Source organism: Pinus tabuliformis, chromosome 3_2, assembly GCF_031772625.1.
Source record: "Pinus tabuliformis cultivar Carrire ecotype Pingquan chromosome 3_2, CPIR1, whole genome shotgun sequence".
Taxonomy (NCBI): Eukaryota; Viridiplantae; Streptophyta; class Pinopsida; order Pinales; family Pinaceae; genus Pinus; species Pinus tabuliformis.
The window spans coordinates 176,604,555-176,620,372 of NC_142302.1; the positions used below are offsets into that span (position 1 = coordinate 176,604,555).

Here is a 15,818-nt window from a genome sequence, read left to right on the forward strand (position 1 = left end):
GAGAATTGAAGTATTGACAATATGTATTGTTGTGAGCTTTTCAGCAAGCTGAAGTCATTAGAATAAATACAGACTTAAAAGTTGCTGATTATTATGGTGCAAAATGCTCAAATGGTTGGAATGTTCAGCAATGGAAAAGAGAAACCACCTTGAATGAGGTACGCTTCAGTACAAAGCCATCATTCTGTTTTGTTCATTGATGTTTGATTACACTTATTATCATAGAAAATAATCTTCTGAATGATTTATTTACACACTTTTTTCCCAAGGAAAACCTCATGGGATCCCTCCTCTACACTAGAACATCCAGATGGAGGGCAGCTCAATGGGCAGCCACAATAGTCACTGGTATACTGAGGGACTCCACTGTATCTGACCCTCTGATCTATGGCTTCCCCATTTGCAGTATGCCTTGGGCGGATGGTTCAACCGATTGAACTAACCCTCAGGAGTTGTTTATTTACACACACACAGATATATATATCTATATATATATATATATATATATATATATATATATTTTTCCAAATCAAGTGAATTTGACCATAGTTTTATCAAGTTTATTTTGTCTAAATGTTCTTGCTTGCTTAAACTAATGGAAATGCACTCGTTCAATCCCTGTTCTGCACCATTTGTGAATGCTATTGTTGCAGGCCTTATTTGAAGGTTAGATGCAGGTTGTCTTGAGATTTGTAGTCACAGATGCTTTTGGACATCAAATTATGGGCTCTTTAGGACCTTAAATGCGGAAGCAATACATTGACATAATGAGCTGTTTTTCAGGTGCTTGTGATGACGCCTCAGATTCTATTGGATGGTCTACAATTTAGATTTCTCACCCTTGATCTTGTTGACCTGCTAATTTTTGATGAGTGCCATCATGCATGGGGACAAAATCCATACGCCAAAATAATGAAAGTATGAATTATGATTTCAAAACTCTTAGATTAAGAGTTGTTGTCGTGCTATGATTTTATTTCCTGTAATTATTGAATGGCTTATACATGGTGTATTTTGTGTTAAAGGATTATTATAATACATGCCAGCATAAGCCAAAAATATTTGGAATGACAGCATCACCACTCATTGGGAAAGGTAGTTCACTCTCCCGTATATGCTATGAATATAAATGGATGCAGTTTCGTATATTGTAACCGAACTTTTCTTGTATTTTGGTGTTATAACCAACATGCATATGCCTTGCATGTTGGATCATGTCCAATAAATTATTCCTTTTTATGATTCATTTGGCTCCTCTCTAGATCAATGTTTTACCCCCACGGAAACAGTGTTTGAATTACTGCTCTGTTCATGCTCCCTCAATTTATGCACCCAAAAACGTGCCTGTAACTTTATTTATGTTTATAAATCTTCTTATATACCTATCTGTGTATGATTTTATCTGTTGTAGCTTACGTCTATATATAGTACTCATCACTTGATAAGATGATATCATATTATTTTATCAAGGAAGAGCTTTCTATATATTAAGGGGGTTGTTCTTTCTAATGTGTTTATGCTAAAAATTCCATCTCTTCAAAGGTCACACTGTATCCATTGCTTTGTATTTTCACTCCATCTTAGTTTTATACCATATCTTAATGTTATTCAATTTTCTGTAACTTCAGTTTTTCTTATTGAGGAGCATGCAAAAAACTGTTTCGTCTGCAGCAAGTGATTGCTTAGTGCTATCCAGTAAATATAAATTGTTAGGAAACAAAGACCCAAATAACCAGTAAATATAAACTGTTAGGAAACAAAAAACCCAAATAACCTGAAAATAGAAAGAGAAGTACCTCCAAAGTCCACACACTGAGAATTAAATGGAAGATGAAATTCAAGAGGGGTAATCTCTTTTTACGATAGAAGAATGTGCAAGATGAAATGCCTATAGAAATGAATATCCTTTATTATAAGTAGGAGATAAAGTGAGCATGATGTAAGTTGTAACGTAGGAGCCATAACATAATAACACAATATCTAGGACTCAATATGCCTCTCTCCTTCGTACAAGTGTTGCCCTCAACACTCGGTTAGTTGTGGATGTTTCTGCATGAAGAAGTCATCTTCTCATGTCACCTTTTGTACTGGTAAGTTCTTCCACTTGATGAGGTACTTAGTAAGTGCTTGATTTTATAGTTGCTTGATCCTTGTTTCAAGCATAGTTTTAAAACTCCGACTCGGATTCGGAACCGGCTGAGGGTCGACTCTGACTCCGACTCAATATTGACTTGGCCTAGTTGATTTCAATGATATGGTCGTTTTAAAAAATACATTAAATATATTTTTATTTATGAAAAAACATATTTTTAAAGATTTTCATTCATGTTTCCAAACTCAAAGCATTAGAATATAGAGAGAAGACAACATATGATCAAAGTATGCTCATGAATATATCTATTATATCAAAATGGCACCCAGTGCACTATCCAATACATGTAATATATAGAGATCAGAACAAAAACACATAACCAAGGAGGCTCTAAATGGCCTCTACAACAAAACATCACTAGTCACTACTGCTAAACAAGGCAAGATCATCTGGCTCAGACTCTGAATCAGAGTCAGACAAGGAAACCCATGGCTCCTCCTCACTACTGCTCCAAAAACCAACTCCAACTCTTCACAAACTCCTCACAAATGCTCACACAAATGCAATGAGATAGTTGTGAGTAAATGTGAGGGGGTTGGGTCACTTTTATAGGCTTGGGAGAGGGGTAGAGGCATTAAGAAAAATAAAATAAAATAAAAAATTGAGTTTGAAGTTCGAGTTGCCGCCTTTTTGCCCCGCGGACAAGCTCGGCTGATTTAAGACGGGCTCGGCTGAACTGGCCAATCCGTTACCGATCCGGCCAAATCAGTGTCCGACTTGGATGGTTCGGTAACGTACCGGTCGTCAGACCGATTTTTCTACCTAGACGACCTGGGCAGGGGTCTAGCTCAGCGAACCAGGCCGAATCCGATTCGGACTGACCTAGTTTTAAAACACAACTTTCAAGTATTGTTTTTGGCTCTAGTATGATTGTTACTGATTCATTAATCTTTGGTAAAATAATATGAAGTTTGAATTGCAATATTGTCATTGATTCCTTCTTTAAGCAAGAAACATGGAAGATTTGGACGTACACATGAAATGGATACAACTCCAATTAGCAAGCCATACTTCCAATTGTTTGCAACACCTTATAGGGATTGTAGTACTTGGGTGTTGTTTATTTTTCTTTTTGTTCTTTTAGGGATATTTGTTTGTATGGTTGTAGCCTCGAAAATACCCAATCCCCTATTGCGAGTTCTCTTTCGTTGTGACGTTGATTTGATTGTTTCATCTTGTTTCGTGTTATAGCCAAGTTGTCCTTCAATAGTTGGAGAATCTCTTGTTGATCTATGTGGTTGTCCACTGCTTGGACCTTCTCTTTCCCTCTCAAGGGTGATGTGATGATGGATGAAGGATGATATGTGAAAATTTTTGACACGAAATTCTACTGCCGTAACTGATTTATTTCACCTACTTATTTCTCGCAATAAGTTATTTAGGAAGCCCTTCAGTAAACATCAAAATAAATTCTATTGCAGTTATCACATAATTACATAGAGAAAATAATAGTGATATACAAGCACAAGAATCAATCACATCAACACAGACGTTTTCGGACAATTGTCCTCGGAAAAACCCAATGTGGGAAAACCGGTGCTGCAGATGAGGATTTATTTATTAATCTTCATCAACAATCACTTTACAAGGAATGATCCTATAGAAAAATTGAGACACTTCTGAGAGAAACACCTGAGACAAAGTTTCTCCTCCTCTTGAAGAAGTTCTGACACACTGGAGACCCTTCACCCACTTTTGCGTCACCTATGTGTCAGCCTGCGTGAGGACTGCATCTCCAATGGTGTTGTCTCCTTGCTATTCCTCTGCGCTGTCTCTCGAATGCCCTGCTTCACCTCCTCCTTCTCAGTCTCTGACTGTTGCTGATGCCCTCCTCTTCCTTTACCCTGCATTTCTCCCTCTGAAATCGAACTCCTCCTCCTTGAGAATTGATTTTCTTCGGGTTACTGAGTATTTTCCTGTTGTATCTCCAAATGACTATAAAGTCTTCTCTTATACTTCTCCTGTTGATGAATCAACGACCAAGATTAAGTCTCTAATCAACGACTAAGATTAAAACCGGCTTGATCCTCGTCTCTTAGAAGCTCCTCACCCATATCTTTATTAATACCCATTAATATTTTTATTTTCCTAAGATTAGACTTAGGAACCCATTAAAAATATTAATTATTTTAATAACCCCTCATCCGGGTGGAATTTCTCCTAAAGATTTATGGGTCTTGGAGATCTCTTGTGTTCTAGCCCCTCCACAAAATTTTGGAGCTAGAGCAAATTTGATGCTACCCAAAATCAACACTCCCTCTTAGTGAGGAATGTGCTTTAGCAATACTTCCCAACAAAAGCATCACACTGATCCACGTCATCGGTCCTCTACGCTGCTGCAACCTGTCCTAATGCCCATGACACTGTAACTGTCACTGCTACATCTGTGTTGCAGCTCCCTCTGAATATGCTACATCATGCTGCACATAACACTGCCACTGCTAACTGCTGCACTGCAACTCCTTATACTATCCACTTCTTCTTACTGAAATAGATTCTTCACCATACCCATCTTCTCCCTGAAGTAAACAAACTTTGTTCTTCCTAGGGCCTTGGTGAGAATCTCTGCCACTTGTTCTCCTATTGGGGTGTGCCTCAACTGTACTACCCCTCGTTAGACACAGTCTCTGATAAAGTGACACCTTATATCAATGTGCTTCGATCGATCATGAAAGACTCGATTCTCAGAGAGCTTGATGCAACTATGATTATCACACAAAATATTGGTTGCTTCCATCTTTATCCTGAATAGATTCACAAGCAATTTCCTAAGCCATGGCTTCGCACAAAGCTGTGCTAGTTGCTAAATATTCAGCTTTAGCTGAGCTCAGAGCCACGGATTTCTGTTTCCTACTACACTAGGAGGTCATTCCTGATCCAATGTTGAAATAGTACCCAGTCGTACTTTTCCGATCTACTGAGCTTCCAACCCAATCTGCATTAATGAACCCACTCATGTTGATGTCATTGCCTTAGGTGTACATTAGTCCATGCTCGACCGTTCCTCGTATATATCTGAGAACATGCTTGGTTACTGCCCAGTGCGCCCTCTGTGGTTCTACCATGAATTGACTGAGGGTGTTTACAGCATAACAAATGTCCGGCCTGATATTGACCAGATACATTAGGGACCCTATGAGCTGCCTGTACAAGGTGGGATCAACTTTTTTATCTTCAGATGCATCAATCTTTTTCCATTTGGTGATCATTGGAGTAGCCATAGGTCACAGTCCTGCATTTTGAACCTTTTCAAAATCTCTGTAGCGTATCTCCCTTGCCCAAGGAAGATTTCACCCTTCTGCTGCCAAACTTCCAACCCTAGGAAATAATGCATCTGTCCCAAATCCTTCATGTCGAATTCTGTGGCTAGGTTCTCCTTGCAATCTTTGATGAGCCTGGATGATCCTGTCAGAAAGAGATCATCCACATATAAAACCAGGATTAGAGGCTCATTCTCTACAACCAGATAGTAGAGGTTAGGATCTGTGTCACTCTTGACGAATCCCATCTTCTGCAAGTAGCCATCAATTCGACTGTACCATGCTCTAGGTGCCTGTTTAAGCCCATACAAAGCTTTCTTCAATCTGCATACATGAGATTTCTTCTCATGTGTCTCAAAACCCTCTGGTTGTTCAATGTATACTTCTTCTTCTATCACCCCGTTCAAGAACGTTGTCTTGACATCCATCTGGTGAATCTCCCACCCCATCTGAGTTGCAAGGGATATCACGGATCTAATAGAAGTATACCTGGCTACTGGGGCGAAGGTTTCTTCGTAGTCTATCCCTTCCTTCTGAGCAAACCCCTTAGCCACAAACCTGGCTTTGTATTTTTCTACACTGCCATCTGCAGCGTATTTGACTTTGTAGAGCCATCTCGACCCTACAAATGACCTGTCCTGAGGCCTAGGAACCACTTCCCAGACATCATTGATCATTATGGAACTGTATTCCTCCACCATAGCATCTACCCATACTTGATGCTGAACGACCTCTTGAAAATTGGAGGGTTCTCCAGCCTGAGCCACCAAGGCTTGGTATCTGTCTGGCTGTCTACGCTCCCTTTTCTCGTTCCTGGACGCCTCGAAAAAATCCTCTGCATCCGTAGTATCTGTCAAAGCTCCTGGCTCGTTCTACCACTGGTAGTGTGTGTATCTCCTTGCTCCTCTTCCTGAGGCCCCACCTCTGGAGTTTTGCCTTTAGGAGAAATACTAGTGCTAGTTTCTGCTGGTTGAAGTGGTTGGACCAACGGATCATCCTTTGACTGTTCTTCAGAAGGCATTTCTCAGGATTTTTTGAAAGCTCTGTCCTCCATGAATTTTACTTCCCCATCGAATTACGATCTTCCTATTCCTTGAAAGATAGATTCTATATGCCTTAGCATTTTTGCTATATCCTACAAGATATCCTTTCTCTGCATCCTAATCCAATTTCTTCCTCTTCTCTTCGAGTATATGGCAGTATGCCAAACCCCCAAATATCCTAAAATGACTCACCTTAGGCTTCTTACCAGTGAAGACACTCTCCGGAGTAATCTTACCTAATGCCCTGTGAGGAGTCCTGTTCTGGATATACACTGTCGTGTTGCATGCTTCTGCCCATAGAAACTTGGGCATATCCTGATCATACAACATTGCCTTGGCTGCTTCAACAATAGTCTGGTTCTTCCTTTCTGCTACTCCATTCTGCTCCGGATTATAGGGGGCTGCCCACTCTCTTATGATGCCTTCCCTTGCGCAAAAATCAGTGAAGTCCTTGTTGATGTATTTTCCACCATTATCTAAGCGCAATATCTTTATCTTCTTACCTGTTAGATTCTCAACTAGAGCCTTTAACTCTTTGAATCGACCAAAAACCTCATCCTTGGTTTTTAGAAAGTAGATCGAAGTCTTTCTGGAACGATCATCAATGAAGGTGACGAAATATTTCGTCACCACTAAGAGCTTTTGTGGACATGGGTCCATAGATATCTGAGTGTATCAACCCTAGAACACTCTTAGCCCTATTGTTGCTTCTGGAAATTCGTCACCACTAAGAGCTTTTGTGGACATGGATCCGCAAATATCTGAGTGTATCAACCCTAGAACACTCTTAGCCCTATTGTTGCTTCTGGAAAATGCTACTTTAGCGTACTTGCCTAGTGCGCATCCTCTGCATACATCATCTTGTTCGGTACTTAATTCTGGAACTCCTGATACTATTTTCCCGAGAATTCTTAGAGCCCCATGGTATAAGTGTCCCATCCACCTGTGCCATAGTTCATTCAAATATTTTTCCCCACTACTGCCTATCAGTGCCATTGGAGATTCTCGCTGTAATCTATACAACCTGTTACATTTGACTCCGATTTGGGCCTTCTTTTCCCAACCCGGGTGTTTGACATATACTTTCTCCTTAATGAAGAAAACGTCATATCCCTTGTTTTGAAGCTGAGATACAGATAGTAAGTTCATCCCCAATCTTGGCACATGCAGCACATTGGTTGCTTGAAGCCGATCCCCTGCTTCTGTTTGAAAGACTACAATACCTCTTCCTACATGGGTACATTTTACCTTATTTCCCATGGTGATATGGAAATTCATCCTTTCTTCCTGATAATTTAAAAAACATTCTCGTATTCCTGTCATATTCAAAGAAGCTCCACTATCTATATACCAAACCTCAGAGGAGGCATAACTCGCTAGGCAAGCGACTTCTTCTTCTAGTCTGGAAGCTAACATAGAATAATCGTGATCCATGATCTTCATGCTCTCTTCGTTCTCTGGAGTTCTGCGTGAGTCCCTCTGAGTTGATGGCCCGACATCATGCTTCTGACTCATAGCAGATTCTTCAATCTTGTTGCCCAATCTCTGCTCTGATACCATGTGAAAATTTCTAACATGAAATTCTATTGCAGTAACTGATTTATTTCACCTACTTATTTCTCACAATAAGTTATTTACGAAACCCTTCAGTAAACATTAAAATAAATTCTACTGCAGTTATCACATAATTACATAGAGAAAATAACAGTGATATACAAGCACAAGAATCAATCACATCAACACAGTTGTTTTTGGACAATTGTCCCCGGAAAAACCCAATGTGGGAAAACCGGTGCAATAGATGAGGGTTTATTTATTAATATTCAACAACAATCACTTTACAAGGAATGATTCTACAGAAAAATTGAGACACTTTTGAGAGAAACACCTGAGACAAGTTTCTCCTCCTCTTGAAGAAGTTCTGACACCCTAGAGACTCTTCACCCACTTTTGTGTCGCTTTTGCGTCACTCTGCGTCAATATGCTTCAATCTGCATCATCCTGCGTGAGGACTGCGTCTCCAATGGTGCTGTCTCCTTGCTCTTCCCTCTGTGTTGTCTCTTGGATGCCATGCGTCACCTCCTCCTCAGTCTCTGGCTGCTGCTGATGCCCTCCTCTTCCTTCCCTGCAACTCTCCCTTTGAAATTGAACTCCTCCTCCTTTAGAATCGATTTCCTTTGGGTTACTGAGTATTTGCTTAGTGTGTCTCCGAATGACTCTAGAGTCTTCTCTTATACTTTTCCCGTTGATGAATCAACGACCGAGATTAAGTCTCTAATCAACGGCTAAGATTAAAACAAACTTGATCCTCGTCTCTTAGAAGCTTCTCACCCATATCTTTATTAATACCCATTAATATTTTTATTTTCCTAAGTTTAGACTTAGGAACCCATTAAAAATATTAATTATTTTAATAACTCCTCATCCGGGTGGAATTTCTCCAAACGATTTTTGGGTCTTGGAGATCTCATGTGGTCTAGCCCCTCCACAAAATTTCGGAGCTAGAGCACATCCGATGCTACCCAATTTCGACATGATAGCCATAAAATGCCATAAATGGGGACATTTTTGATGAAGTATGGAAGTGTTGTATTGCTGTTATGCCATGGGAAATTACTTTGACCTATTGTGCTTGTTTATCAAATGCAAAGCAACAAAAATACCCTTCTAGATATTTATTCACAATCTTCGTTTGCACGTTGGATTAAGGATATGGTAAGAGGAGTTGTGAGCCAACTGAGTATCCAAGAAAATAATTCAGTCCAAAAATTTCTAGTGAAAATTGGATCTCTATCACTTACAATAATCTTGGGGTTTCCATATAGCTTCTAAATTGTTTTTATGAATGTTGTGGATACTATACTTGCTTTAAAAGGATGAGAAAGAGAGAAAAAAGGGTCATACATTATGAGTCAACCATTACTTCCATGTAGAGATTCTTTTCTTCAGACTTGGGTAGACCTATAATAAAATCCATCGAAACTTCTTCTCAACATTGACTTGGTATGGTTAATGGTTTTATGAGACCTAGGATCTCAATTCTCTTCCTTATTGTGTTGGCAGACCGCACATTCGACCACAAACTTTTAAACATCAATTTTAAGAGTTTCTTAGAAAAAATGCTTTTTGATCTTATGGTAAGTTTTTAAGAACCATGAATGTCCTCTTGTAAGAGAAGTGTGCAATTTCAAAATATAGGACCTTTTGTCTAAGTTGGGAATTCTTACATAAATATAGGTGATTTTGATACCACAATAAATCATTCTTCCATACAAATTTATTTGATTCACTTGGATCCTCTTGTAATTGTTGATTAATCTTGCATACTTTCTGATCTTTATTCCATTTTATCCTTGATTCTTCCACCCAATTAGGTTTTGGAATGAAAATAGCACACAATAAGCTCTTTGTGTTTTCCTTGAAAGCGCATTTGTTTTGTTTTATTTTTTGGTAGATAATTTAAAAGTCATAACTTAGCATCTTTGCCAACCATTTTTTGTTTCTATTTTGAAGATAATTGTTATTCTAAGAAGTAATTCAGACTTTCATGATTTGTTTTTACCTTGAAGTGTCTTCCTATTAGGTAAGGGCACCATTTCTTAATTGCATGTAATATGGCCAACATTTTCTTTTCATAAATGGGTTTGAGTAAGTTCTTTCCTTTTAAGCTGGCGTTGGTTGCTCTTAGAGGCGAGGGGCATTCCTTCTTGGGATAAAATAGCACCAATCCCATGCTTTGAGGCATCACACTCCACAATAAAGGTTTTTGTGAACTTAGGCATGGATAGGACGAGTTTTACACACAACCTCTTTAAGTGTTTCAAAGGCTTTGGTTGTTTCTTGAGTTGAAGAAAATGCCTCCTTTTTTAACAACTTTGATATAGGTACTGCTATTTGACCATAATTCTTGACAAACTTGTAGTAATATCCTGTCAATCCTAAGAAGCCTATAAGATTCTTTAATGTTTTGGGAATTGGCCATTACATCATAGTTTTAATTTTATTAGGGTTCTCTTTGTTAGAAAATAAAAAAGGCAAAATTATTTTCTTTATGTTGATAATTACTTGTGATAATATTATGTTTTCTTATGTTCTTCTTTTATCTTTAGTTCATCAAGCAATTACCAAAACAATAACTCAAAGATCACAGACACTAGATGTAGGTGGAAAGCCAGGGCAAAACCCCTATCTAGGGGAAAACCCAGTCAACAACTCTTCCTTAATAGTTTCACGAGATAATCCAAGACTCTTGACCTAGACATAGACTTCCTCCACACCAAGTCAGCCCTTTCTGCGCTTTCTCTTGGATATCGAACTTGTGTGTGAGAGTGTCTCCAAATGAATTTCGAACTGCTTCTATATATACCCTTTTGGTGAGGTCGAATTACTCTCTTTGAGGCCGACTTGGTGTGGAGGTGACAAATAACTTATTTGAATCAATAATAAATATTTTTACACGATTCAAAATCCCAAGAAAGGTCTCTTTTAATGGACAATGCCTCTAATGACTCAATATAAATCCTATAAGTCCTCAATGGGGACTTTGACCTAAAACATGATGACCCAAGCATGAAACCCATGCTTTAATAAGTCATAACAATAATAATAATAAAATATTTTTCTTTCTTTTGATAAATACATTTCATTATGACTCAAATACAATTTATGAAGACCGAACCTAGTTACATTCTTCAACACTCTTTGACACCTTTATGAGATATAATATGACCCAAATATTCCACTTCTTGAACCCTAAAGTCACATTTGGAAGGATTTGCATATAGTTGTTGTTGTTTGTTAAATTTTAAACTTTTTTGGTCATTTTTGGAAAAATATGACCCAGATTATCCACAATATCTTTTTCATCATGTCAATGTTTCGAACCCCAAAGGGGATCCATCATCAGGACAAAAATTGATAGATTGAGAGAATAATTCGCTGATTAGAATAAATAAATAAATACCTACTATTAAATTAAAGTAGAAATTATTGTTATGTCGATTAAGAAGCCTATGCTTGTTCTTGCTGCAGTTTTAAGACCATGTAAACATGCTGTACATGCACTTTCCAAGATTTGTTGTAGATTAGTGTATTGTTGAGAAATAGTAACACAAATTTTCCAAGTGAGGCTTTGAAAATAGAATTCCTCAAGGCTTTGAAATGTTGAAGGTGCATTAGTAAGGCCAAATGGCATTGGCAAAAACTCATAATGACGTTCATGTATTTTAAAGGTTGTTTTGGGGATGTCTTCTTGTCTCATTTTGATTTGATGATATCCAGAATGGAGATCCAACTTGGTTAAAAAATTTCTTCTTGCAATTCATCTAATAATTCATCCATGACGATATTAAGAAACTTATTTTTAATGGTCATTTTGTTGATTTGTCTATAATTTGGACGCACACATCATGAACTTTCCTCTTCTTAAACCATCATGATGGGTGAGGAAACACTTTTTCTAGGTTGAAATATGTCAATCTCTAATATTTTTTGAATAACATGCTCCATATCACTCTTTTGTGCATATGGGCTCCTATAAGGCCTAATGTTAGATGCTACACTCCTCGGCTCCAAATGAATATTGGAAGGTCATGATCTTGAAAAGGTGGAAGACCTTTAGGCATCTCTCCAAATACCTTGGAATGATCATCGATAACTTTTTGAGATGTTTAAATATCTAGTGAGTAGAGTGTGTAGCAGTTTAAATATCTAGTGAAAACAATTGTGCAATTACACCATATTATCCATTTTTTGAGTAATTTTGTCATGTTGTTAGAGTTTGTCACTTTAGAGGGTTTCCCTTCAATACCTTTGATTTTCAATGACCTTTCCTTTTGAGAAAAATGTTATAAAATGTCCTTGAAAAGTAAGAGCCAATATTCCCAATGATTGTAACCACTGGACACCTGATACAACAGTGACATCACCCATTTGGATTGCACTCATACTTACCCATATTGAGCTTATTATAATCGTAATTGAAAATATTACATTAAGAAATTTTCACCTGAGAGCATAGTGTCACATTAGAGATGAAAGTAATAATTTAGGTTATTAGTTTTCAACTGTTCAAAACCCCTAATATGATAGCGTGATTTTTTCTTAAGACTTCCAAACTATAGATTCTAGTAGTGTAAAGCCTCCAATACAACCTTGATATCAAACAAATTTTAACTTCCATACAATGCCAAGCCTAAGTATTTTGGTATTCTTCCATTTGGATATTCATTGGCTCCATTGAAGGAGTTGTCCACATATACGCAAATGTCACTTCCTTGACATCTTGTCAACTCCAACACTCTCTTCCATGTGTCATGATATTATGAAAATGGTAGATGACTCACGTCACCTTCTCGTTTACAAGAAGGATGCTAATTTCTAATGATTTCAACTTATTTGCTAATTGGTTCTCCAACACTCTCTTCCATGCATCATGATATTACGAAAATTGCAGATGACTCACGTCATTCACCTTCTCGTTTACAAGAAGGATGCTAATTTCTAATGATGTCACCTTGCTTGCTAATTGGTTCACTATAGAGTTGTTATGCTCCAAAATTTGGACCACTATGGACTCATTCAAAATTTTCAAATGGGATTGAATACTTATAAATAGGATGTTAAGCTTGAAATTTGTGGAGAGGAACCAAGATGAAGGTGTTGTATTATAATCTTGAAGTCCCCTAATATGATTAGATTACAATGATTGAGAGAGATGGATTGGAGCAACTTGGCATAAGCCTTATTTGGTGGTTGGTGGCCTGCCCAAGACTCCATGAAAAGGATTATTCAATTTGTCAACTGGGTTGTTAAATTTTTAAGTAGTTATCTAATCTAATAATTGTTTCTTATGATAATCATTTTAGGTTGATCCTTCCTTATATTTTTTATGCCTCATAAAACAATTACACAGAGAACTACAACAGTAGAACATGAAGAGACAACCACTCAAGAATTTACACTAGGAAAACCCACATGGGGAAAAACCTAACAACCCTTTCCTTATAGAATCAAGTCAACGAGAGAAACATCGAAGTCAAAAACTAGAATTGACTTGGTCCTTCCTCCTAGTCAAGTTTGACAATTGGCCCCCAAGAAACTTGCTCCACAACTTGTACTCCCATTTTTCATCATAGAGAGATAACTTCTTTGGCCTCAAAGAACTTTGTTGGTCTTAGATCTAGTCATGTATCACAAAGAGAGGGCTGCTATCTAACCTCAGATTCAATTCTTCTCGCCTTAGATAAGTACTTTACTTGCCTCAGACTAACCTTTCCTCACCTCAAACAAAGATGAATTAGTCTTCCACGCAAGAGGTGCGAATTAGATGCCAATAGGTGGAGAACATATGCTAATATATAGCCATCTTCATTGTTGAATGGGTGCCTCCAATGGTTGAACTAACTTGATCACTTGAAGGGGGCCTGACTTGACTAGGAGAACGCTGACTAGAAATGTTTAAATTTAAAATTCAAATTTTCATCTTTTGAAATGAGCATGAAGAACATGATTACAAATAAAATAAATATATAAATAAAAATTTACATTATGAAGACAAACCATAGTTACAAAATTCAACATGGGGTGCATTAGCATCCACCCCACCCCACCCCCATATTGAGCTTAATACCATGACACTTAAACAATTTATGCCACCTCCATATACAATCATTACTTGATGCACCGGTGTTGGATATATAAAGAAATTGAGAAATTATATTGATTTGAAATTAATGAAGTTATGGGCACTACCAAAATCAATTAACTCCCGAGGGTTTGAAGAGTATTGATGCCAACCAATGCATGACAAGACTTTGTCAGAGTAGTCCCTTCTAGTTCTAGATCATGTGATGGTTCCAATTCTTCACATTTTATGCAAAATAATTTCTTCTTACTGCATTTCTCTCTTATTGTACTTGGTATCGCAATTGAAACATAGTCTCTTTTCTCTTCTCACAGTTGAAACATAGTCTCTTTTCTCTTCTTTCATCCATTTGTGAAGGTGTCAACCTTGTAGGTTGAGTGAGTTTAGGAGTGGAAACATGGTTCTCTCTATAGTTGTTTGTGGCCACTCTTCTAGTAGACACATTTACTTTCAACTTTCTTGGCCACACTAAAAACATGCTTTAGGGATTTAGGTTTGAAGAGAGACACCGTATGTTGAATGCTTTCCTTTAAAGTGCCCATAAAGAGAATAAAAAATTAATCATCTGGAACGTTATTTACCTTGAGCCTTAGTTTTTGGAAATGGTGAATGTGCTCTATAATTTGATTTGAATGTGCTTTATAATTGCACTTCTTCACTTTATGTTTTCAATGGACTAAAGAATGTATTGCCTTTAATATCCCTATAGTGTGCTAGAAATTCATTTGAAAAAAAGGGCCAGAGACAATCAAATCCTTTTTTGGTTCACAAAGCCATTGGTTCTTTTGCACACTTTTTGTTAAAGTTCCAAGGAAGTAGATATGCCAATTTTTTTCCAAAGGATCAGATCATCAGTCATCAATTTATTGAGTCAATGTAAACCCATTTTGCAAATTTAAAATGTAAATGATGCTAGTAAGACTGTATATGTATGTAACAACCTAGGTAAGACTATTATTTTGGAAAGAGTTTCATCATAAGAGGTTTTTCGTCTCACTGACTCATCTGTGTTTCTAAACACGGATGGTTAGCAGAGTTTTTCCCTCTAACCTCACCCAAAATCTAGGGTAGATTTCTTCGTCAAAGTCTTAGGTGAGTCCTAGTGTTCTAGTCGAGTTTTATGTCAAAGTGATTTGGGAAAAATTTAAGCTAATTGGCTAAATTATTTTATTACAAATCACTTGGTCTGCTAGATCATATTGTGTCGCAGAATTGGGTGTTTAATTTGAGGGTCTATACCGAACGAGTGTTCCCCCTTTGAGGATTGAATTGTAAAAATTTTATGTAAAATTTTTTTAGTGCTTGGTCCCTCATACTTAGACACCATGGTTAAAATATTAGAGGGTGGAAAAAAATATTTAATCTCTTAAGTGTCAATTAATTAATTTTTTTGGCAAAAAAATAAATTAATCTTTAAGCCAAAAAATTAATTAATTTGAGTCAAAATTAAAGGTCTAGAGAAATTAAATTCTCCAAGTGGAAAAATTCGTGGGTCTCGAAGGAATTAACTTTTGGAGGCCCCCACCAAGGGAATATTGGAAATTAAAAAAAAAATTGGACCCTTGGACCTTGGTGGCTAAGTCAAAGTCAATTTTGGACGAAATTAGCTCAAAATTAATTATTTTGAGCTAATAAAAAATGGGTTAAATTCGAAAATTCTTTAAAAAATATTTATTTCAATGGTAGAGATCAAAAGTTGATCAAGGATTTATCAACGG

The 15,818-nt window shown here is 37.3% G+C and overlaps 1 protein-coding gene across 1 annotated transcript in view; it reads left to right on the plus strand.

Moving 5' to 3' along the window:
* The window catches only part of LOC149180364 (endoribonuclease Dicer homolog 3a-like), a 401,075-nt gene that overhangs the window by 40,445 nt on the left and 344,812 nt on the right, over positions 1 to 15,818 (plus strand). The window contains exons 3-5 of the mRNA XM_089416079.1: positions 45 to 158; positions 784 to 918; positions 1,026 to 1,095. Of these exons, the coding sequence (XP_089272205.1) occupies positions 45 to 158; positions 784 to 918; positions 1,026 to 1,095 (319 nt within the window). The remainder of the gene's footprint in view (positions 1 to 44; positions 159 to 783; positions 919 to 1,025; positions 1,096 to 15,818) is intronic.